General features: G+C 43.9%; 1 protein-coding gene across 1 annotated transcript; it reads left to right on the top strand.

The window, feature by feature from the left end:
- Positions 1–8,325: 8,325 nt before the first annotated feature.
- Positions 8,326–11,227, top strand: LOC114458506 (saxitoxin and tetrodotoxin-binding protein 1-like). The gene is made up of 6 exons (XM_028440888.1): positions 8,326–8,441; positions 10,010–10,155; positions 10,222–10,307; positions 10,526–10,666; positions 10,882–11,001; positions 11,090–11,227. The coding sequence occupies exons 1-6, from the start codon at positions 8,331–8,333 to the stop codon at positions 11,140–11,142; spliced, it is 657 nt and encodes a 218-aa protein (XP_028296689.1). The 5' UTR covers positions 8,326–8,330; the 3' UTR covers positions 11,143–11,227.
- The last annotated feature ends 13,423 nt before the right edge of the window (positions 11,228–24,650 follow it).

Below are 24,650 nucleotides of genomic sequence, written 5' to 3'. Positions count from 1 at the left end.
GAGCAGCGCCGAAACGAACGCTGCCACTCAGCGTACACACTGTCAAAACACCAACCGCTGTTAGCAGCAGCGTACCAGGAGGCCCGTTTTGGCCTCACACCAGCAAATCCACCGGTCAGGGTAACCACAACGGTGCTAACAGAGCAGCGTAGCAACACAGCAGAGTACCCTTAGCTGTTTAATCACAGTAGAGACACAGAGCTACCTACAGTCACTGCACGCACATCCCTTAATGTGATAATGTGAAATTAGAATAAACTTTCCACTCTAACAGAAACCAAAATTTCAAGGTTGACTCGCCGCTCCAAATTAAGTAATTACTCAATTGCAATTCAACTACAACACGTATTTATTTATTTGGATTCATCACAACCCCTCAGATATCAGTTTGGCATGAAGTAGAACAAACATTTTGTAAAAATATTCTAAAAGACTTACCATTTGTCAGTAAATTCAAACATCACCCCCTGTTTTCAAAATCTCTACAATATCCTCAGCTCTGACAGCCTGGTGGAAATAACTCCACCTGAGCACCTTCCACACCTCTATGGAATAATCCAGACCTACGACTGAATAAAAGACCACTTCACCTCCGCACATGGGCAGAGAGGGGAATTACTTACCGCACATCTCGTTCTCACATCTGGTCCAGAAGTTTGGTGTCAGGAACACCCAATACTTGGAATCTCTGCAAATGCAATTTCCAGTCCTGGCAACATATAAAAAGTGTCATCATTCATCAACATAAAAGTCCACTAAAAAACTCACATCCAAAATGTACACTATCATACTGAACTCTGATGAAACAACATCCATTACTCATCATAAATGGGAAGAAGATCTGGAAATTGCTCCTGATGCCAACTTCTGGAACCAAACCTGCAATAACTTCTACAAATTCAAATTCAAAACAGCTTTATTGGCGTGAGAAAACAGATTTACGTTGCCAAAGCGAGTGTGAGAACCATGTACACACGAAAAGATTAAATGTTATAAAATCACTACATTTGTACAAAACAATAAGATTAAATTAAAATAAGAAAATAGGCTTTCACTATATATATATAGAAGAAAATTTACAATTAATAACTCACTCAGTGCCATTGACGTAATATTACATCATTGAAGCTTTTCACACTCTGTAACTGAGCATGTGTGACCTGGGGGGGGGTCACATGTCAAAGGGACATAAACGTAAACAAACTCATTCACTCTGTTGATATTTCCAACCTAACAGCGTTTATAATGTTATTTCAGAAATAGTTAGTATTTTAATAGTGTTTATATTATTAATATTACACATATTCAGACTAGAGGAGGTGTCCAATGTTTTCCGCTGATGCTGATTTTAGCCGATCTGAGCACTTTTAAAAACCGAAGGAGCAGCTCAGCAGCAGTATTGAAGCGAGGCAGTCCTTGCTTCCACACAGGTGACCCCTGGTGAATGAAAACACCGACTACCTGTTTACATTCCTTCTACAAACTTTTAACTTATGATTGTTATGTATTTTTTCTCTATTTACTTCATTGTTGTTGCTTTCTTTTACTGACTTGTGTAATTGTTTTAACAACTGTAAAGTGTTTGAGTTTTTGAAAAGTGCTTATAGATAAAATGTATTATTATTATTATTATTGATGGTAAAGAGAGATTTCTGAGTGTGAAAAGGACAGTATGAGTTCACACTGTGAAACGGTAAATTTATGAAGTTAATCAATCACTAACCAGGTCCATGATTATTTTATTTAGATATTATTTTATTTACATTTACAAATTAGAAGGAAATGCACAAGATGGACATGTTGATAAGTGAACTAAGTAATGCCATCAGCTGAAACAGTTTCAAAAGTCAGGAAAAAACAGAATTTTCAGCTTGTGTGTTAGCAGCATTAGCTTTAGCAGCATTAGCTTTAGCAGCATTAGCTTTAGGAGCATTAGCTTTAGCAGCATTAGCTTTAGCAGCATTAGCTTTAGCAGCATTAGCTTTAGTTGTGTTTTCCCGGGTGATGATGTGGAGGATGAAAAAGAGTCGTAGATGAAACTGGCTCACATAATAATACAAAGTTTATTAACACATTCAGAATCAAAAGAACAGATGAAAGACAAAAACCCTGTGAGAGCAGCCGGGGTCAGATTTACTCTGAAGAATCTCAGCCAAAAAAAGGCATATATGATATGACAGGAAACTGGAGACCAATGGGAGGAGTCTAAAGCTTTAGCCTTAGAACAAAGAAAGAAAACCACAAACATTCACACCTCAACAAATGGAGGAAGAACCAACCTGGGAACAGGAACCTTTCAGGGTTCACAAGTCAATCAACATCCAACAGTGGAGTTAGGGTGAACTCACACTGGTAACTGGGACTGTTCTAAGCTCCCAGCAGGAATCCCCCCCTCCCTGTACCCCCTCCCTGACACGGTAGAACGGACGTGATCACCAGCTCAACTCGGTTCCCACAGAGAAACACATAATCACGTTAATTTATGACACGTATGGCGTTACGTCACCATTAAGCGACTCTGGGTTTGTTGTTGACAGTACATTCTGTTCATTTCATATTTTCTGTTGCGTAGGGTAACTATAAACCAAGATTTACCCAGACACGTGCTCTTTTCACGGACTGGGTTTCCCAGGGCCCCTGAACGCATCACGTTAATTTAAATAACTGTAATTCTGCTCATATTTGTTCTATCGGAGAAATTCCACCAGTTTATGAAAGATAATAAGTTGCTCTTTACAGCCAGTGTCGGTACATTGTGGTAATTTTACTCACACGTAACAGAAACATTAAAGATGCTGCTTTGTTTTGATGAAATCGACACAAGGAACAGAGAGAACCAAGTGAGTGGAAAGAAAGATTAAAACAGACCAAATAACGGTGGATTTATTAAAAATGAAAGACTCTCTGATGATAAAAACCACATGAATGGAGGTTCAGATGGATTTAAAAACAAAGGAGGAAACTGAGCCTATAAAGGTAAGATCAGTTTATTTATTGGATCAATAAATGTTCTGATTTTGTGGAGCTAGTCTTTGTGTACATTAATATAAGTGTAAATAGATGATTTAATGTGTGTGTTTGTTTAAACTTTGTGTGTCTGTGTCCATCTGATCATATTTCTCTCCATCACTTTCAGTTTTCCTTTGATGAACATGACATTATCTAACTCTTCTTTTATTTCTTCTTCTTTAAGTCCATACAGAGTGGCCACGCCCCTCCATTGAGATCTCAATGTCATCATCAGTGAACCTTTATTTTTTTATTGTAAATTATTCACTGGAAGCTTAGATATTGTGTGACAAAGATATCAAAGTTTGTTGTTTTGAGAAGAATCATATTTATGATTAAAAGTTATGATTGTATTATATTCTAAAGTTTATAATTATCTGGCTCGTCTTCCTTTCTTTCTGTTCACATCATAACTTTATATTTAGTTCTAAAAATGTGTTTACAGCTAATGTTACTGATTATTGTTACACATCATCCTGTATGTGTATTATATACAGTATAAATGTGTAGATTTAACTGTTAGAGAAACTATTTTATTAAATACAAAGCAAACGACATGTAAACAGAAAAACAAAGGTAGAAATAGTTTATTTAAATTATGAAATTAGTGAGTTGTTAAAGTGCTGAGGTGCAGTGGAGGGTCTTCTTCTGCAGAGACGTGATGATGAGGGGTTTGAGTAAAACACAAAATTTCATGGTAATGTTGAGGGTATAAACATGCATATAAACACATTACTGGTATATTAACCCATATAAACCAAAACATATAGAAATGGGACATTTTACTGCTGTAAATGTGTAACATATTACTGGTATTATGAGAACAGGACACGTGTAGATTTCTGATCAATTCATTATAGTTGAACAGGACTAACAGGAACTCCACATACTGATAATTGGTATTATCACATGTTCACTAACACGACACGACCTAAGAAGAGAAATAAAATAAGATTAAAATAAATAAATAGTTTACAGTCTTGTTCCAGGTTCTGCTGTCATAATATTCCCATCCTTGTACTTCCAATGTTTAAATGTTTTGTTTTTAAGGTTCATGTTACATTTTGCAAAAGGTTGCACTTTATTTCTGGCTTATTGATTTTTGTTTGGAAAATTATGACCTTTCTTTCAGACATTTCATTTATTTGGGCTTGTATTTGTGATGTTGTGTTTATGGTTACATTTAGATGAATAAATTAATACACTACACTTTGTTTTCATTCTACAGAGTTAGTGAGTATGTGTCCCAGAACACTGAAACACCATATATATATATATTTATATTATTTATACATTAGCAGCAGTACAATGTACCATTTCCATTTTTTTCTGGGTTATATAATAACCAACCACATGTGTCCTGTCCACAAAATACCAGTAATATGTTACACATTAGCAGCAGTAAAATGTCCAATTTCCATATTTTCTGGATTATATGGGTTAATATACCAGTAATATGTGTTTATATGTATATTTATACCCTCGGAAATACCTGGACCTGATGATGAGCTGCTACACTCCGTTACTGTCCCACTGTCGGCTGAACAAAGAGAAGTCCTGACGGTCATGTTGTCCTCTTCCTCCATGAGTTCTCTGTGGTGTTGTTCATATATATCAGCTAACGACCACTTCTGACACCGCTATCATTGCGGAATGCAGATGTTTATGTGCCGTAAAGCGTCGTGCGGTACCAACGTCATCACATTTTGCGTGCGGGTCGAGTTGTGCGTGCGCATGCGCGGCCAACCGTGCCAGTCTAGCACGCTGTTTGGACCACCTCTTCTAGCAGGACCATCGGGCCGTTAACCCCCCTGTGGTGCAGTTCACACCTACGCAGGCCAGACAATGGCCCCCCATGGTTTCACACATGTACAGAGCTGGTTACCAGTGTGAGTACATCCTAACAGAGATAACTGGCAGGGGTCACAAACCCACTATGTCTAAAGTCATCTGTTGAAATCTTATACTCAGCTTGAAGTGAAGAGGTTTATTGCATAGAATGAATAACACCTGTAGGAGGATAAGGGTAGTTGACAATGGGTGATATGAATGAGAACATTCTGTTGGTTCTTGAATTATCTGATGAGTTGCATTGGACAGACAATATTTGCAATCTAGATTTCTGCAAGAACCATTCCAATAATCCTTCTTTTGTGACTTTTCAACCAAGTACATATTCTTTGATCTCATTTTGAGGGGGAAACAAGCTGCTGGTATTCTTCCAACATCCTGAGTCACCTTTGGGGGTGATAAAACCCCCTGGGCTCCGCAGAGGGTCGGAGCCCAGAGTTTGAAAACTTAGCAAGTAAACATTGACTGATTGTTTACTTTTGATCGTAATGTAACAAAGAGGTGATAACAGGAACAAAGCTGTTCTTTGATTCTACTGTTCCTTTGTTTGGCCAGGAAGGGGAAAGTGACCCCCCTTGGTCCACATTTGCACTTCACAGAGGGAGACCTTCTGACCCCAATGCTGAGGCTAGTATCTCAGTCAAAGTTCAACTTAGATGATTTAATTTCCTACACATGTGAAGCAGTCAATACACCTCACTTTAGCAGCATTAGCTTTGACAGCATTAGCTTCAGCAGCATTCGCTTTAGCAACAATAGCTTTAGCAGCATTAGCTTCAGCAGCATTAGCTTTAACAGCATTAGCTTTGGCAGCATTAGCTTCAGCAGCATTAGCTTTAGCAGCACTAGCTTCAGCAGCATTAGCTTCAGTAGCACTAGCAGCATCAGCTTCAGCAGCATTAGCTTTGACAGCATTAGCTTCAGCAGCATTCGCTTTAGCAGCAATAGCTTTAGCAGCATTAGCTTCAGCAGCATTAGCTTTAACAGCATTAGCTTTGGCAGCATTAGCTTCAGCAGCATTAGCTTTAGCAGCACTAGCTTCAGCAGCATTAGCTTCAGTAGCACTAGCAGCATCAGCTTCAGCAGCATTAGCTTTAGCAGCAATAGCTTTAGCAGCATTAGCTTCAGCAGCATTAGCTTCAGCAGCATTAGCTTCGGCAGCATTAGCTTTGGCAGCATTCGCTTAAGCAGCAATAGCTTTAGCAGCATTAGCTTCAGCAGCATTAGCTTCAGTAGCATTAGCTTCAGCAGTATTAACTTCAGCAGCATTCGCTTTAGCAGCATTAGCTTTAGCAGCATTAGCTTCAGTAGCATTAGCTTTAGCAGCATTAGCTTCAGCAGCATTAGCTTCAGCAGCATTCACTTTAGCAGTATTAGCTTTAGCAGCATTAGCTTCAGTAGCATTAGCTTTAGCAGCATTAGCTTCAGTAGCATTAGCTTTAGCAGCATTATCTTCAGCAGCATTAGCTTTAGCAGCATTAGCTGTAACAGCATTAGCTTTGGCAGCATTAGCTTCAGTAGCATTAGCAGCATTAGCTTCAGTAGCATTAGCTTTAACAGCATTAGCTTTGGCAGCATTACCTTCAGCAGCATTAGCTTCAGCAGCATTAGCTTTAGCAACATTAGCTTTAGCAGCATTGGCTTCAGTAGCATTAGCAGCTTTAGCAGCATTAGCTTCAGCAGCATTTGCTTTAGCAGCATTAGCTTCAGCAGCATTAGCTTCAGTAGCATTAGCAGCATCAGCTTCAGCTGCATTAGCTTCAGCAGCATTAGCTTTAGCAGTATTAGCTTTGGCAGCATTAGCTTCAGCAGCATTAGCTTCAGCAGCATTAGCATTAGCAGCAATAGATTCAGCAGCATTAGATTCAGCAGCATTAGCTTCAGCAGCATTAGCTATAGCAGCATTAGCTTCAGTAGCATTAGCACCATTAGCTTTAGCAGCATTAGCTTCAGCAGCATTAGCTTTAGCAGCATTAGCTTCAGCAGCATTAGCTTCAGTAGCATTAGCAGCATCAGCTTCAGCAGCATTAGCTTCAGCAGCATTAGCTTTAGCAGCATTAGCTTTGGCAGCATTAGCTTTGGCAGCATTAGCTTCATTAGCATTAGCAGCATTAGCTTCAGCAGCATTAGCTTCAGCAGCATTAGCTTTAGCAGCATTAGCTTTGGCAGCATTAGCTTTGGCAGCATTAGCTTCATTAGCATTAGCAGCATTAGATTCAGCAGCATTAGCTTCAGCAGCATTAGCTTCAGGAGCATTAGCTTTAGCAGCATTAGCTTCAGCAGCATTAGCTTCAGCAGCATTAGCTTTAGCAGCATTAGCTTTGGCAGCATTAGCTTCATTAGCATTAGCAGCATTAGCTTTAGCAGCATTAGCTTTGGCAGCATTAGCTTTGGCAGCATTAGCTTCATTAGCATTAGCTTTGGCAGCATTAGCTTTGGCAGCATTAGCTTTGGCAGCATTAGCTTCATTAGCATTAGCAGCATATAACGTTAAAAAAAAATCTTTCAAGGAATCAAAGCATCAACAAGTAAAATAATGTAAATCTCTATCTTTCTACACCGTCAGTCATGGCAGAAACAAAATACAGTAAATAAAACATTCTACTATGAGCCAGATAGTAAAATAATAATCATTTTACCATCAAACGCTTTGTCTCAGTGTTGTTTTTAGAAGGAAACCAATGTTCAGATGTTATAGTTTTTCAATAAAGCAAAAAAAAAAACCAAATGCTTCAAAGTCACTGACAGATTTTTTTTTTAGAAAAAGTCTGATTTCTGAGCTTTTTGCTGAAACTGGTGATTTGTGTGAAACTTGCTCTATTGAACAGCTGATTACAGAATAACTAAACAAGCTACAAAAGTTTTGGATTGGTTGACTTTTAAAGCCCAGGTTTGGGAGGATTTGTGCAGGTGTTGCTGTAAACCTTCTTTGGTTGGTGACGTGACCCTGACTTAAAGGAAGTTTGGGATCACGGGAATTATTTTAAATAACCATGAAATATGAACTTAAATAACTTTTATCAGTACAAAAACTTTTTTAATATTGACCTTTTTTTTTTTTAACCCAAACAAACTGCGACACAGTGACGTCATGAACCCAGAACCGGAAGTAGCGCGTTCAATACCGCGCTCATTACTGAGAGTCGTAATCTTAACATTAACGTTTTTAACGTTTAGCTTCACCTAATTACTCCAAAATAACAGATACACACATTTAAGGGATTTGGAACCTGTTGACTAAGTTTCAGGTTGAACCCACACACACACACACACACACACACACACACACACACACACACACACACACACACACTACAGTAGTCCATGTTGTGTTGGGGTTTATACAGTGAACAAAATATTTACCAGGTCGATGGTGTTCAGGGTCCAAATGCCAATGCTGCACGTGTGTGTGTGTTATAAGAAGACACACAGACACACACACACAGACACACACACACACAGACGCAGACATGGAGCTGATCCTGAGAGCTGCTGTTCTGCTGCTGCTGCTGTCCAGATGTGAGGCTGCAGAGGAAACATGTGGACTGACAGGACAAGTCAAAGAGGGACACCTGGACAAGGTACACACACACACACACACACACACACACACACACACACACACACACACACACACACACACACACACACACGCACACACACACACACACACACACACACACGCACACCACACACACACACACACACGCACACCACACACACGGTCATAGAAGATGATTTTTGATAAGAATAAAGGTTCATTATCACATGACCAGTAGTACTAGGTTATTGGAACAGAAAAGTTAAGCAATCCAGCCATATTCAGAAGATAACTCACCGCAAGATATAAGGATGTTTGTTTCCCATCACGGAGATAGGAGGCAAACACCGCACCAGCTCAATTAGGAAGGAAGGAAAAAAAACAAAAAAACATGTATGTTATCTGTTAGAGGAGGATCCGGACCCTGATGGTTGTGCTGATGCAATCGTTCCCTTGTAGAACCTTTCCACTGACTCCGGTGTGTTAAATATGTGCCTCTCGTTGTTGAACGTGACCTGCAGCTGTGCAGGGAATAAGAGACCGTAGCGGACATCGGCGGCACGAAGCTTCTGTTTAATGCTGGCAAAGGCTGCTATCTGCTTTGCGACGTCCACCGTAAAGTCCGGAAAGATGCGCACCTGGTCCCTGCGGAAGATGAGGGGAGCCCTCTCCCGTGCCAGATGGAGTATTTGTTGTTCGGCTTGAAAGTGGTGAACCTTGACGATCATTGGGCGCGGAGGAGATCCCGGTTTGGGCTTTAGAGCCAAGGATCGGTGCGTTATGTCCAGCAGTGGGGACTCCTTGGAGCTTTCAACACCCAACAGTTCAGTAAAAAAGTCAGCCATGAATGAGGTCACCTGTGGTCCCTCCGCACCCTCCATAATCCCGAAGATTCTCAGGTTCTGAAGCCTACTCCTCCATTCTAAGTCCTCCGTTTTGGCCACCAGGGCCGTGTTGCTTTTTTTCAGTGCGTCACATTTAGCTTCGAGCTCGGTGACTCGGTGTTGTCTATATCTTGAAGTGACGTTTCCACATCAATGTGTCGAGTGGCAAAAGAATCAATAGTGGATTGCAGAGTACACATGGAAGACTGGGTCTCATTCCTAAATGACTCTATAAGCTTAGCAACGGAGGAAAGAGAGGGTTCTTCATGGCCTTCGTCATCGCCATTTTGGGGTTGATTAGCACTAGCCTTATCGGTGGTCGATGCTGGCCGGCTCTTCTCTGCTCGTTCATGCCGAGAACTACCCTTTCCCGTCATCCCGTATACTTAAATCAGCAGAATTGTAGGTTAGAATGTAGTTTGCTAAAGATTATTCACAAAATATACAGGAGCTGGTCAGGACGCGTCTACTCCCTATCCATGCTCAACAGCGCCCCCCTAGTACTAGGTTATTGATTACTACATGTATCAGGTTATTGATTATGTTAATAAATCTTGTCATCTGTGTGAGGTGATGAAAGAAAGATATTGACTGATGTCTAGATCATTGAAACACCAGCAATAAAAGTTCTATGCTGACAATGTGTAGTAATAGTGTGTGTGTGTGTGTGTGTGTGTGTGTGTGTGTGTGTGTGTGTGTGTGTGTGTGTGTGTGTGTGTTGCAGGTGCTAGGTGTGCGTTGGGTGAAGGTGAGGGCCTTTTCTGACTTTGAGAATGGTTTGGCTGTGCTGAGGAAATCTCAGAGCACAGTGTTGTTGATGGAGATGATGGAGGACAACGTGACGGTGGCGTGTGTGGAGAGAAATGTGGAGTGCGTGTCACATGACTGAATGGAGGCGTGGCCTGTGGTGGTGCTGATGTGTGTGATGTGTTGCAGGGCGGAGAAGTGTTTGGTGTTTTACACCAACATGACTACACCTGAGGACAAGACGTCCAATCACACGCTGGTGCTGATGAACACTGGTGAGGGTCACATGACGTATGACGTGTTCCTAATGCAGTCTGTCAGTGTGGGTCACGTGTTCTTAGCGTGTTCACAAGAGTGTAACACATCAATGTTATGAAAATATTAACATGTCTTGTTAATGTGTTTTTGAAGTGTTTCAGGTGTGTTGGTAACATGTTGACGTGTTGTTGACGTGTTTTTCCTGTGTTAATAATCTGTTGTTGGCGTGTTCCAGGTGTGGAGGCTAACGACACCAGCTGCATTCCCTATGAGGACCAGGGGAAATACGACATTTACTCGTCATGTGACGACTGTATGACGCTGATCTATCACATGACCTGGGACAACGTCCATTGTAGAATGCTTCAGTTCTTCAGTAGGACACAAACACACAAGAAACCCACCACAACACAACAACCATGACTGACACACTCCCTGTGTGTGTGTGTGTGTGTGTGTGTGTGTGTGTGTGTGTGTGTGTGTGTGTGCGTGTGTGTGTGTGTGTGTGTGTGTGTGTGTGTGTGTGTGTGTGTGTGTGTGTGTGTGTGTGCGTGCGTGTGTGTGTGTGTGTGTGTGTGTGTGTGTGTGCAGGGCGGGAGGGGAAACACACAGACTCAGAGGAACTGAAAGCGTCTGAGCAGCAAATCATGGAAACGGCCAAATGTCTGAAGTTCAACACGGAGTATCATTTCACCTACAACGGGACAGCAGGTTAGAGCAGGCCACGCCCCTTTACACACTTCAGCATCCTGTCAGTGTTCACTACACCCTCTGTGTGTTTCTGTGTGTGTGTGTGTAGGTTTCTGTGAGAAGAATAAGGTCCATCGAGGTGATGAGTGTTTCCTATCCTGAGGTGTTACCGTGAGGCCTTCACTGACCGTGGGAATCTCACCCTCTGTTGTTCACGTAACTAAATAAAAACAGTGAAACAGAAAAACACATAGGTGTGATTATTTGGTGTTAAAGTGTCTAAAAACATCTAAAAAAGTAACGGTCTTTTAGATGTTTTAGTTGGATGTTGTTATGGTAGTGGCTTAGCACATGCACAACCCAGGAGCGCACCCTTGTGGCGGGGAGGGTTTACTGTTTGGCGTTTGGAGATGTTGGTGAATAAATGGCTGCTAGCACTTCCACCCGGAGTCGTCTCGGTCTCAATGATTAAACGTACATCTAACAAGACATAGTGTCAGAAGTGGGATCGCTCTTACTGAGTGGAGTGAACTTGCGTGTTAAGCCGGAAGAAACAAGCACAGAAAGAGCAGAGCTGACCGGAGCTAACAAGGTAGCAGGCCAATTAGCATTGACCGGGGCACAAATTGGCAGCAGCAGCAACACTGACAGCATTTTCGATCTCATTGCCACCAAAGTTTGACTTCAAAAAGCCAGAAGAGTGGCCATAACGGATCAAATGGTTTGAAAGATTCAGGATAGCTTCTGAGCTCAAGATACAGCCAGAAGAAAACCAGGCAAACACGCTGATTTACACAATGGGGGAAGAAGCAGAGGACGTGCTCACTTCATTGAATCTGATGGAGGAGGAACGAGTGAGTACAACACGATGGTTGAGAGGTTGGAGGCACATTTTGTTGTTAGAAGAAATGGTATTTTTGAACGTGCAAAGTTTAACCAAAGACAACAAGAAATAGGAATGATTGTATGCCCTGGCAGAGCACTGTGTCTATGGAGGCCTGCACAGTGAAATGATCAGAGACAAACTCGTGGTCGAGATAAGTGACAAGCGGCTCTCGGAGTCACTACAGATGGATGCTGAACTTACTGTACACAAAGCAGTCATTAAAATTTGTCAAAGTGAACTTGTGAAGAAACAACAGGATCTTCTGAAAAATCATTTCAAACAAGAAAACCCATGTAACGTGAACAGTGTAAAAGCTCAAAGACGTTCACTAAACCATTCAATAAGCCATGGAAGATAATGAAACAAGCACAAGAAAAAAACACAGATCGTGGCACTCAACAATGCAACAGATGTAATAAAACACCTTATCACAGCAAACACATTTGCCCAGCTAGAGAGAAATTTTACAATTAAAGCAAAAAAAGGTCACTATGCACAGGTGTGTAGGTCACTAGGAGCAGTGAGAGAAGTCCAGGCTGCGGCTAATGATGATGACAGTGAGAGTGAAGATGCATCTTTAGGCTCAGTGGCTACAGATAAGTCAGATGATGTATGGATTACTACTGTTAAAATAAACAAACTAGACTGTGATCAAAGCTGACACGGGGCAGACGTCACTGTCTCTAGTGCAGTGACCACAGCTACAGCCGACTAAACTAAAACTGTGTGGGGCGGACGTGTCACCTCTGGCAGTTAAAGGGAAGTTCACAGCTAACCTGTATGTGGAGCAGATCTAATACAGGGATTACTGTCAGCTCTCAGGTTGGTGGTTAGAGTGGAGGCAGTGAAGCAAACTGTTCAGTGACTTAGGGAAAATGGAGGGAGAATATAAATTTGAGTTTAAAGAAGATGCCAAACCATTTGCTCTGACAACTCCCCGACACGTCCCACTACCCCATTACCAAAAGTCAAAAAGGAACTAGCTCGCATGAAGGAGCTAGGGGTCATTAAGAGTGGAGCAGCCCACTGACTGGTGTGCTGGGATGGTCTCTATCCCAAAGCGATCAGAAGAGGAGGTACGTATGTGTCGACCTAACCAAACAGAATGACTCTTAAACGAGAACGTCATATGCTACCATCAGTCAAGCACACTCTGGGACAGCTTCAGGATGCGAGAGATCTTCTCAAAACTTGATGTAAACTTAGGATTCTGGCAAATCCCTTTGTCCAGGGATTCAGCACTCTTACCATGTGGGAGGTTTTGTTTTAACAAACTCTGTTTCGTTATCTCCTCTGCTCCAGAACATTTCCAGAAAAGAATGTCCCAGCTCTTGGAGGGCCTGGAGGGTGTGGTCTGCCAGATGGACGACATACTGGTGTATGCTGACACGCAGGCCTGACACGACACATGACTGGAGAAAGTTCTGAACCGGCTCAAAAAGGCTGGTGTGACGCTGAAAAATGTGAGTTCTCTAAAACCTCTGTTAAGTTCCTGGGACAAATCATCGATAGCACCGGAGTGAAAGCAGTCAGCAACATTGAAGCACCTACAGACGTCAGTGGTGTGAGGCGGTTCCTGGGGATGGTTAATAATTTGGTAAAATACCTCCCTCACCTCACAGAAAAAGCACAGCCACTGAGGGACCTGCTGAGTACTAAAACATGTGGTGTTGGGGGGGGGAGAGCACAACAAGGAGCGTTTGATATGATCAAATCAGAACTGAGCAGCACACCAAACTTGACACTCTCCAACCCAAAAGCAGAGACAACAGTATCAGCAGACGCACCTTCCTTTGAGCTTGGGGCAGTGCTGCTCCAAAAGCAAGAAGACGGCTCAGTCAAACCAATTGCATTTGCATCAAGAGCCCTCAGCCCAACAGAACAAAGGTATGATCAGATAGAGAAAGAGGCCCCGCCCATAACCTGGGCATATGAGCGGCTGTCAGATCTTCTCATAGGCATTAAGTTCCATGTCGAGACTGATCACAAACCTTTAGTGACACTTTTAGGCTCAAAGAACCTTGACGAGCTACCACCACATGTACAGAGACTGAGAATGAGATTAATGAGATACTCGTTTTCCATCTCACACGTGCCTGGCAAATGCATAGCAACAGCAGACATGTTGTCCTGAGCACCAGAAAAGACAATGAAAAGACAAAACATTAGGAGAAAAAATGGACTTGTACGCACATCAGGTCATCGTTAATCTTCCTGCAACTAATAAAAGATTACAACAAATCAGAGAACACCAAGATAGTGATGACATATTAAAAGTGAAACAATACTGCTGGAATGGCTGGCCCGACAAACACAAAAGTTAGGTTATCTCGGTCAGTCAATCAGAGTTACTTGAACTAGGGCAAGCCGCAAGGACCAAAGTTCAATATCATGGAAAAAAATAGAGTATTGAATGGGGAAATATAAGCGTGAGAAATGGGTCACACTCAAAGGGTGACGCTTGGCAGCTCTGTCACAGTCTAAAACTGAACCTGAGGACACCCCTGATTTGGTCCTGCAGAACAACCCGACACCTGAGGCACCGTCTGCCAGTCTTCGACTCTCGTCTTCTCCAAACAACCATCCTACAGGGAAACGGTATCCAACCAGAGAGAGAAATCCTCTGAGGTACCTGAAAGACTTTGACCTAAGGCAGAAGGTATTGTAATGACGAGCCTCCAGCCGTAATCCAAGTTTTGTGAACTTTAATGAAGAAGTAGAAACCCGACTACTGTGGGCCGTAGTCGACGCCAAACCAAAAAACAACAACAGGACGGAGGTACCGTCTCACACCCCTCCTCACCCCAGCCTCCCAGCCAATCACCACCTAGAACTCCCGTAAACAAAGATACACATTGGTAGGAAAAGCTGCACGCAACGATGGTGCATTCAAAGCCATCGGACATCTCAACACCAGTGAATCATTGAACACACAACAAGCAGAACACACAAACACAGGACCCAGTCCGTTACACAACCCCCCCCTCACAAAGACCCTCGCCCTCGAGGGTTACTCAACAAAGTCCTTCCAGCGTGCAGGGGGCCTCCGTGTTCGCCGGGGCCTTCCTGTGGCAGGGGTTATTAAATCAGACGGAGCCCAGGAAAAGCGTCTCAGCTCCTGATTAATGTCAGTGTAAAACCCTTGAGGGGGTTCAGTAGCAGATGGTGCCAGTTGGGGCGATGAACACGGAGCAGGTAAGGAAGCATCAGTCTCAGGACTCAACCATTGTGGAACGGCTGAACCCCGGTATGGAGCTAGCCGGTCCTGATGTAACGCAACTCTCCTCCCTCTTGGTGGCAGCTGGACTCGGTAAACCACCTCTCCAAGCCTTTCAAGGATTCTGCACGGCCCCATCCAGTTACTGTCCAACTTAGGGCACCTACCCTTTCTTCTCCGGGGGTTATATACCCAAACCAACTCCCCGGCTGCAAACTGACGTCCCGTGGCTCGGATGTCATAGTTCCTTTTCTGCCTCGCGCCTGCAGTCTCCATCTGATGTCTGGCAAAACTGTGGGCAGATTCCAGGCGGTCCTGCAGTTTCCGAGCGTAGATCGGCCCCGGGGGGTCAGTAGGAGTATCCGGTGGTCTCCCCACCAACATCTCAGCTGGGGTTCGGATCTCCCTGCCCAGCATCAGGAGAGCCGGGGAACATGAAGTGGAATCCTGGGCAGTGGAACGGTAGGCCATCAGCACCAGTGGGACGTGGTTGTCCCAATCCCGTTGATGACTAGCTGTCACGATTGCCAACTGCTGAGCCAATGTGCGATTAAACCTTTCGACTAATCCATCACTCTGTGGATGGAGTGGAGTGGTGCGGGTTTTCCGGGCACCTAGTCTCTCACACATGACGGCAAATACACGAGATTCAAAGTTTCTGCCTTGGTCTGTGTGGATTGTCTCTGGAACCCCGAACCTGCTAAACATTCCGCCAATCAGAGCGTCCACCACAGTCTCTGCCTCTTGATCAGGGAGACTGTAAGCCTCTGGCCACTTAGTAAAGTAGTCCATTGCAACAAGGATGTAGCGGTTTCCTTTCTCTGTACACGGAAATGGTCCCAAAACATCAATCCCTACTCTTTCCATTGGAGCCCCTGTATGAAACTGTTGGAGCAAAGCATGTGACCTCCCGGTGGGGCCTTTCCGGGCAGTGCAGCTGTCACAGAGGCGACAGAAATCCTCCACATCTCTCCTCTGCTGCCCCCAGTAGAACCCCTGACGCAGGCGGCGAAGTGTTTTTGTGACACCGAAATGTCCTGATCCAGGCTCTCCGTGCATCGCCCTCAGGACAGCATCCCGTAGAGAATGTGGTACCACAACCTGCCACTGGATCTCGCCTGTCGCTGGTTCTTTCCAACCCCTTTGGAGAATCCCATCACAGAGACGCAGAGTTTCAAACATGGACCAGAGTCCCTTTGTTGCGCGTGAATGCATGGCTATGTCATCCCACTGTGGTTTCTGCTGTGTGCTAACCCACGTGACCACTGGTGAGATTTCTGCATCCTGCCTCTGTTCATCTAACCACTCTGCGGTGCTCACTTCAACTAAATCCCCGGAGTCTGGCTGATCTCTCAGGTTAGTAGCCAAACATCTAACACCACCTCGTGACTCGTCCGCCTCCCACATCTCCCTTTTCTCACAGTAGTTGCAGTTGTCTGTAAAACAAGGCCAGCGAGAAAGCGCATCTGCATTACCATGGTACACCCCTGGTCTATGGACTACAGTGAAGTCATAAGCTTGCAGTTCCTCAATCCATCGCGCTAACTGACCCTCTGGTTCTTTGAAGTTCATTAGCCACTGTAATGCTGAGTGATCAGTCCTGACTGTGAAATGGAGCCCCCCAAGGTAATACTTGAAGTGTCTAATGGCAGAAACAACAGCCAGTAACTCTCGTCTTGTGACACAGTAGCGGCGCTCTGCTTTGTTAAATGTTCTACTGTAGTAAGCTACTACCTTCTCTCCACTCTGGGTCACCTGGGTTAACACTGCGCCTGACCCCACCCCGCTGGCATCCGTGTCTACAATAAATGGTAAGTTGGCATCCGGGGGAACAAGGATAGGGGCCTCTACTAAAGAATTCTGCAGCTTAGTGAACGCTGTCTCACACTCCTCTGTCCACTCAAAAACCTCTCCTTTCTGTAGTAGGCGAAACAGTGGCAAGGCAAGGCAAGGCAAGGCAAGGCAAGGCAAGGCAAGGCAAATTTATTTATATAGCGCATTTCATACTCAAGGCAACTCAATGTGCTTTACATGATAAAACATTCAATTGTTTAAAATCAATAAGAACATTTAAATCAATAAGAACAATTAAAATCATCAGTAAAATCAATTAAAATCATCAGTAAAATCATCATTACATCAACAACATGACAAAAAATCTCTCTCTCAATCATATGCAGTAGAGAAAAAAAGTGCCTTTAACTTTGATTTAAAAATGTTCACATTGGATGCTGACTTCAGCTCCGCTGGCAGTTTGTTCCACTTCTTTGCAGCATAACAACTAAAAGCAGCATCACCATGTTTACTGTGAGCTCTGGGCTCCACTATCTGACCTGTGTCCATAGATCTGAGAGACCTGCTGGGTTCATACCTGACCAACATGTCACTGATGTATTCTGGACCAAACCCATTCACAGATTTATACACCAGCAGCAGAACTTTAAAGTCTATTCTGAGGCTGACTGGGAGCCAGTGTAAAGACTTTAAAACTGGAGTAATGTGCTCTGACCTCTTTGTTCTGGTTAAGACCCGAGCTGCAGCGTTCTGAACCAGCTGTAGCTGTTTGATGCTCTTTTGGGGGATTCCTGTCAGAAGACCATTACAATAGTCCAGTCTGCTGGAGATAAAAGCATGGACCAGTTTCTCCTGATCTTTCTGAGCCATTAAACCTTTCACTCTGGAGATGTTCTTTAGGTGGTAGAAGGCTGTTTTTGTGATAGATTTGATCTGACTGCTGAATGTAAGATCTGAGTCAATCAGAACACCAAGGTTTTTGACTTGGTCTTTAGCTTTTAAAGATCGAGACTCAAGATAATTGCTGACAGCAGTCCTCTTTTCCTTGTTACCAAAGACAATCACCTCCGTCTTGTCATGGTTTAGTTGAAGGAAGTTTTCACTCATCCAGCAGTTTACTTTTTCTAAACAGTCACACAACACCTCAATGGGACCATAGTCATCTGGGTTCAGTGATAGATATAGTTGTGTGTCATCTGCATAGCTCTGATAATCAACCTTACAGTTCTGTAAAATTTGTCCTAAAGGAAGCATGTAAAGGTTAAACAGAAGGGGTCCAAGAACAGATCCCTGAGGAACCCCACAGGACATTGGTAATCTGTCAGATTCAAAGTTTCCAATGCTTACAAAATAGCTTCGCTCCTCCAAGTATGACTTAAACCATTGCATTACTTTTCCATTTAGTCCGACCCATGTTTGCAATCTGTGCAACAAAATTGTATGATCTACAGTGTCAAATGTAGACTTAGATCCAACAGAATGAGAACAGATACTTTTCCTGAATCAGTGTTCAACCTTATGTCATTGATCACTTTGATAAGAGCAGTTTCAGTGCTGTGATGAGAACCAAAACCTGACTGAAATTTATCAAATATTTTGTTGAATGTTAAGAATTGACTCAGTTGGTTGAAGACCACCTTCTCAATGATCTTGGCCATGAATGGAAGGTTCTGATTGGTCTATAGTTAGCCAGTATAGAGGCATCCAGTGTTCTCTTTTTAACAGAGGTTTCACAGCAGCTACTTTCAGGGATTTTGTTACGGTGCCTGATTGGAATGAGCAGTTAATTATCTGACACAGATCAGTGACAATTGACTTTACAACAGTTTTAAAGAAGTTTGAGGGTATTGTGTCAAGGCAACACGTTGATGGATTCAGCTGCTGAACAGTTTCCTCTATTGTTTTTGGGTTCACTGTAATAAACTCTAACATTGTAGTTGACTCATCCCTCAGTGGTTGAAGCTGTTGAAGCTTTTTGTGATTTTGCTGGTTTGTTCTGATGTTTGACCTTATTGATTGTATTTTTTCATTGAAATATACAGCAAATTCATTGCATTTTCCAGCTGACAGTAATTCAGGGGCTATCTGATCTGGGGGGGTTGTGAGCTTTTCAATTACAGAAAACAACGTGCGAGAGTTGTTGACATTTTTGGCAATAATTTCAGAAAAGTATTGCTGCCTTGCTTTGAACAAGCCATCATTGAATTTTCGCAGACTTATTTTGTATAGTTCTAGATGAATTTGGAGTTTTGTTGATCTCCATTTACGCTCAGCTCTTCTACAGTCAGATTTCAAATTCTGCATTATCTCAGTCCTCCTCCAAGGTGTTTTCTGTGTGTTTGGTTTTCTCTTAGTTTTGATTGGAGCCACCACATCTATGACATTACAGACGTTTCTATTATACTCATCCAGAAGATCATCAACCGTCTCAGCACTCAATGTTGGTGTCATTGCTATGGCTTCCATAAACTGTGCACTTGTGTTCTCATTTATGTACCTTTTCTTTAAACACACATAACTAGGGGGAACAGATGTTACAGTCTCTAGGTCAAAAAAGACACAGAAATGATCAGATAGAGCTAAGTCTCTTACATCAACAGCAGAGATATCAACACCTTTAGAGATAACCAGATCCAAAGTGTGACCTTGAGTGTGTGTCGGACCAGTCACATGTTGTGTAAGACCAAAAGTATCCATTAAAGCATACAGTTCTTTGGCAGTATTGTCCATGTTATTGTCTACATGAATATTTAAGTCACCTGTTATTATTAAAAGTTGTATTCAGTGCATACAACTGACAGCAGTTCAGCAAACTCATCCATGAATTCTCCAGAATATTTTGGGGGTCTATAAACGACTAAAAACAGAACTCTTGAATCACCCTTCAGTAAGAATGACATATATTCAAAGGAGATAAAATCACCAAATGTTATTTCTTTGCACTGAAATATTGATTTAAAAATGGCAGCAACTCCACCACCTTTCCTGCAAGTACGACACTTATTGAAATAAATAAAGTCTTGTGGTGAACTTTCATTGAGAATAGTATTACTGATACCATCATTCAACCATGTTTCATTAAGAAATAAAAAGTCCAAGTGATGTGTCAAAATAAAATCATTAATTATTAGTGACTTGTTAACAAGAGATCTAACATTAAGAAGAGCTAATTTTAAAGACTTTACTGGAGACACTGGTGGACTTTTTGGATGGCATGTTATAGGAGTCAAATTTTTATCTCTATAAAGCTTTTTGCTTTTCTTTAATTTCACAATTTTACCTGTGTTACCTGTCACCACAGGAATTAAAGAAGCTGCATTAACTCCATAAGGCCCTGACTTTTTCTGGTTGTTCCTAAAAATAGAGCTATTGCAGTCTGGACCCAGCACACATCAGACCTGTGTCGCTCTAAGTTGAACACAGCTGGCCTGAGGAGAAGAGTGATCCTGAGCCTGGTATCGTCGAGGAGGGATGGGTGGTGCAGATTGACCATGGTGGGGTAAAGGGTGGGGTGTCAGTCTTGTACCAGCCAGAACCAGCTCGTTCATCTGGGCAGTTAAATCCAAGAAGGCAGGGGTAGGAGAGAAGCTGGATGAGGTGGAAGTAGGTGAATTTTGGGGTGAAGCAGGTGGGTCCTGAGATGCGGGGGTTGGGTTGACCTCTTCATTTTGGCGATTTTTATTTCTTGCTGGAAGCTCATTGACTCCATGTTCTTTCCTTGTTGTTTTGTTCTCCGATGGTACATGTTGTCCTCTGTCTTTATCAGAACTGATAGCAGTGTGACTGGTGAAGTAAAACAAGTTGGATGTGAAGAGTTTTACTCCAGCCTTGTTTAGACACAGTCCATCTGCTCTAAAAAGATGACGACGTTCCCAAAAAATAGGAAAATTTTCTATAAAATTTAGTGAAAGGGCAGCACAAGCCGAAGACAGAAATTTATTCAAAGAGTAAATCCTTGAGAATTTCAGATCTCCTTTGTGGACTGGAGGTATCGGGCCACTGATGAACACTTTAGGCTGTATACAGCTCACAGTTTTTAGCAGATGGGTGAAATCCAGCTTTAACACCTCAGACTCCTCCTTGGCTAAATCATTTAACCCAAAATGAATCACAACATTTTTCAAATGTGGGTAATCTGCAACGATATGCAAGATTTTGTCAGCCAGGTCTGATACTGTGTCATTAGGTAAGCAGATCACTTTCACGTTGCTGCTAAACATCTTCTGAGCATCTTTAACAGAAACGTCTCCCACTATCAGTGTGTGAGGTTGTTGCTTTGGCCTACCATGTCGCTTTTGTTTTCCTGAAGCACTTTCAGTCTTCGCAGTTCCAGAAGGTTGTGTGTTGACCTCATTAGAGCCAGATCCTTGGTCATTCAGCAGTGGGACGAATCGATTACCCAGTTCTACATGAAACTGGGTTTGTGACTTGGTGATAATCCTGCCTTTAGCAGATGTCCACTTTTGTGCCTGGGCAGACAAGGGAGTTGATGTTGAGGCTGCAGTCTGCGAAGCCAGTGCAGGCCAGTCCGTCTCATTATTGATATCAGGGCGCTTTGCTCGGCCCGTTAGCCTTTGAAGTGGATATGACTTTTTCTTAGGCTTAGCTCCCAGAGTATTCCAGGGAGGACTCACACCTGTTGGCTTATCAACGGGAACAGGATCCTCCCTAGGCCTGATAGCTTTGTTAGCACGGGCTGGTAGCGAGTTAGCTTTATCCACTCCGCTGTTTTGAAACAGCGGCACAGTCGTATCATTATCATATCCACAGTGTCCATTAACCTCAATGTTTACTTGTATTCCTCGCACTGTAGTCTCCAGTTCAGTAATCTTTTGGAGAAGACTGCTGTATTCTGTTGTGGAAAGAGCCATTCTTCTGCTAGTTAGCTTGCTACTTGTAGCTAGCTAGCTTGCTACTTAGCTTTCCAGTTGAGCCAGCAAATAAAAAAGCAGTAGATGATTACCTCAGAGCCAGAGTCAGATGGTAAATGATAGAGTTTGATGTTGAGGTATCGTATCATTTCTCAGAAGAAAAAGTTCATGTTTAGTAAATAAATTCCTCTGTGAGCTCCGCTCTGCTCTTTTGCTGCTGTCAGCTCAGCTTACACTAAAGCTCCCACACAGCCCCACTACTAAAGCAGTGGGGCTGCTATGCAGGAAAATCCTTTTACAAATCTCCTGTAGTAAGATGCCAGTCCCAAGAAACTCTTTAATTCTGACACAGAAACCGGAGTGGGCCACTCTTTCACAGTCTTTACTTTCTCATCTAAGGTGCCCACCCCCCCCTCACCAAGCTTGTGACCAAGAAATGAGATTTCATGTCTCATAAAGCAACATTTTAGGGGGTGTAACTTCAAACCTGCCTGAGCTATTCTCCCAAGCACCCTTCTAAGTGCGTCCAGCGTAGCCTTAAATGATGTTCCATGTACCAAGATGTCATCTAAATACACCACACACTCACTCTTTGGGAAATCCGCCAGCACTCTGTCCATCAGTCTTTCAAACGTAGCAGGCGCATTACACAGCCCAAATGGCAGGACCTTAAATTGCCAGAGGCCCCCGTTTGTGATGAAAGCTGTCTTTGGTCTGCTTTGGGGGCAAGCGGGACCTGCCAGTATCCACTGCGGAGGTCCAATGAGCAGAACCAAGAAGAGCCAGATACAGTATCCAGGGCCTCGTCAATGCGGGGCAGAGGATAGGGATCTTTTCTGGTCACATTGTTGAGCGGCCTGAAATCCACACAGAACCGCCATTCCCCTTTTTGTTTCTTTGGGACCATCACAACAGGAGAAGCCCAGGGGCTGTTCGAAGGTTCGATTATTCCCGCCCTCTGCATTTCCCCCAGTGCTTTATCTGCAGCAGTCGACGAGGTCTCATCCGAATTGGTGGGGCATCTCCTGTATCGATGTCATGTTGAATTAAATCCGTGTGACCAACATCATCCTCTGACAACGAGAAACAGTCTTTAAAGTCCACAAGAAGCCTAAGAAACAGGTCCTGCTCAATGTCAGACAGTCCATCACAATTTCTCTCCCATATGCCCTTCACAGCCAGCATCCGAGCATCAGGGTCAGTCTGCGAAGTGGCGCCCCCTGGGTCATAGTCTATGTCACAAGCCACTGGCCAAGCAGGGGGTGGGGGAGGAGGTGAGGACGTCACAGAAGTTGCATCAGTCCCAAGGAGCATCCTGGCATGAGTCACAGGAAGGCCCTCTGGTTGGTTTGTCTGCGGTTTCCGCCTAAACATCTGGATGACTTCACCATCAAGAAATGTGAGGGTCCCCCTCTTGGTGTCTATTACACAGTCCAGAGCTCCAAGTACATCCACACCCAAAATACAGTCGTCTAGAGCAGCCACCCAGATCTGGCAATGGAGCCCTTTACATCCAATGCTTAGTGTCACTGATGCTTCTCCCAGCATAGGAGCCTTCTCACCTGTAACTGTTTGGAGTCTACACAAGGTTGGGAGCACAGAAACACTGTCATTGAGGATGTCTGGCCTCATCAAAGTTGCAGAGGAGCCTGTATCCACCAATGCCGAACAGTGGTTATTTCCCACCATCATGGAGACGTACCAACAGTCTTTCACCCAGGTTTTCCCCAGAGTCACCACTTGCACAGGCTGGCCATCCCCTCCGTCTTGCGACCACCGGGACGACGAATAAGGGCCCTGCATTGTCCCGGTCATGCAGACCCCGTACCGTTTCCCTGCTTTGTTGTGACGTGTGGGCAGCGTCGCAGCAGGTGACCAGGTTCCCCGCATCCCCAACAAAGCAGCCTGCGGGGTCTGGGTTGTGGGTCGTCTTTCAAAATGGCCGATCGTACCAGTTGAGTTAATTCTCTCACCCAGTCTGGTTCCTTCTGTGCCCCCTCTGACACGTCCGCTGCTCTCACTCTGGGTTGTTCGGATGATGTATTCCTACAGGGGTCAGCATAGAGCATCTCTCTCTCTGAAGCCAACTCCAGTGCTTCCTGAATTGATCTGGGATGAGCCAATAATGTCTGGACACGCAGCTCGCCAGGCAGTAGGGCTTGTAGGAAGTGGTCTCTGGCCAGTTCACCCTGAGTGTCAGATGGCATGCGTGCGTAGATCCGGTGGACCAGACCCTCGATGTCATTAGCAAGTTCTCTCAGTGGCTCATTGGGCCGGCGACGGCGGTTATACAGCTCAGTACGCAGCAGGCTATCAGCAGAATGACGTCCAAACCGCCTCCTCAGTGCCCCTACTAATGCATCATAGTCTCTCCTATCCGCAGGGCAGAGCAGTAGCAAGCTTGAAAGAGCATCCCCCGACAGACACATAGACAGCTGAAGAGCTTTCTCCTCTCTGCACCACCTGGAAGCTTCTGCTAACAGTTCAAATTGTGCGTGGAAAGCATCCCAGTCAGCACGTCCATCATACCTGGGTGTCTTTATTGGTGGTGGAGCAAAACCCCGTAATTCACTGTGTCCATGTGTCTCCAGAGGACGGGGCACCGTGGGGTTGGGTATGTTAGCGCTCATCGGCCGGTAGGGGAAGCCAGGGGCCGCCTGAGCAGCCAACTCTAAAGTCATTCCTCTCCCCCGCCCTTTGTGGTCAGAAATGGCGGGAGCTGCGGCTCCGGTTCGGCTCATATCACCAGCTTCCTCCTCCCGTTTGAACTCACGCTTCATCCACGGCAGCATTCCGTCCTCCCCAGCAGCCATTAACACACACAGAAGCGGACCCAGCGGTCACCTGGATGACGAGTAGAGCAGTGAAACTGTCACTTCTACACCAATGTAATGACGAGCCT

The sequence above is a fragment of the Gouania willdenowi genome, unplaced genomic scaffold (genome assembly GCF_900634775.1).
Source record: "Gouania willdenowi unplaced genomic scaffold, fGouWil2.1 scaffold_120_arrow_ctg1, whole genome shotgun sequence".
NCBI lineage: Eukaryota > Metazoa > Chordata > Actinopteri > Blenniiformes > Gobiesocidae > Gouania > Gouania willdenowi.
This window is presented reverse-complemented; position numbering and strand designations above follow the sequence as displayed.

What these genes read in the sequence shown, in the direction of transcription:
- LOC114458506 (XM_028440888.1), top strand. Translation starts at nt 8,331, where the DNA reads ATGGAGCTGATCCTGAGAGCTGCTGTTCTGCTGCTGCTGCTGTCCAGA. An exon ending in GCTGGTGCTGATGAACACTG is followed by an intron (nt 10,308 to 10,525) that starts GTGAGGGTCACA and finishes GGCGTGTTCCAG; the next exon opens with GTGTGGAGGCTAACGACACC. An exon ending in TAGAATGCTTCAGTTCTTCA is followed by an intron (nt 10,667 to 10,881) that starts GTAGGACACAAA and finishes GTGTGTGTGCAG; the next exon opens with GGCGGGAGGGGAAACACACA.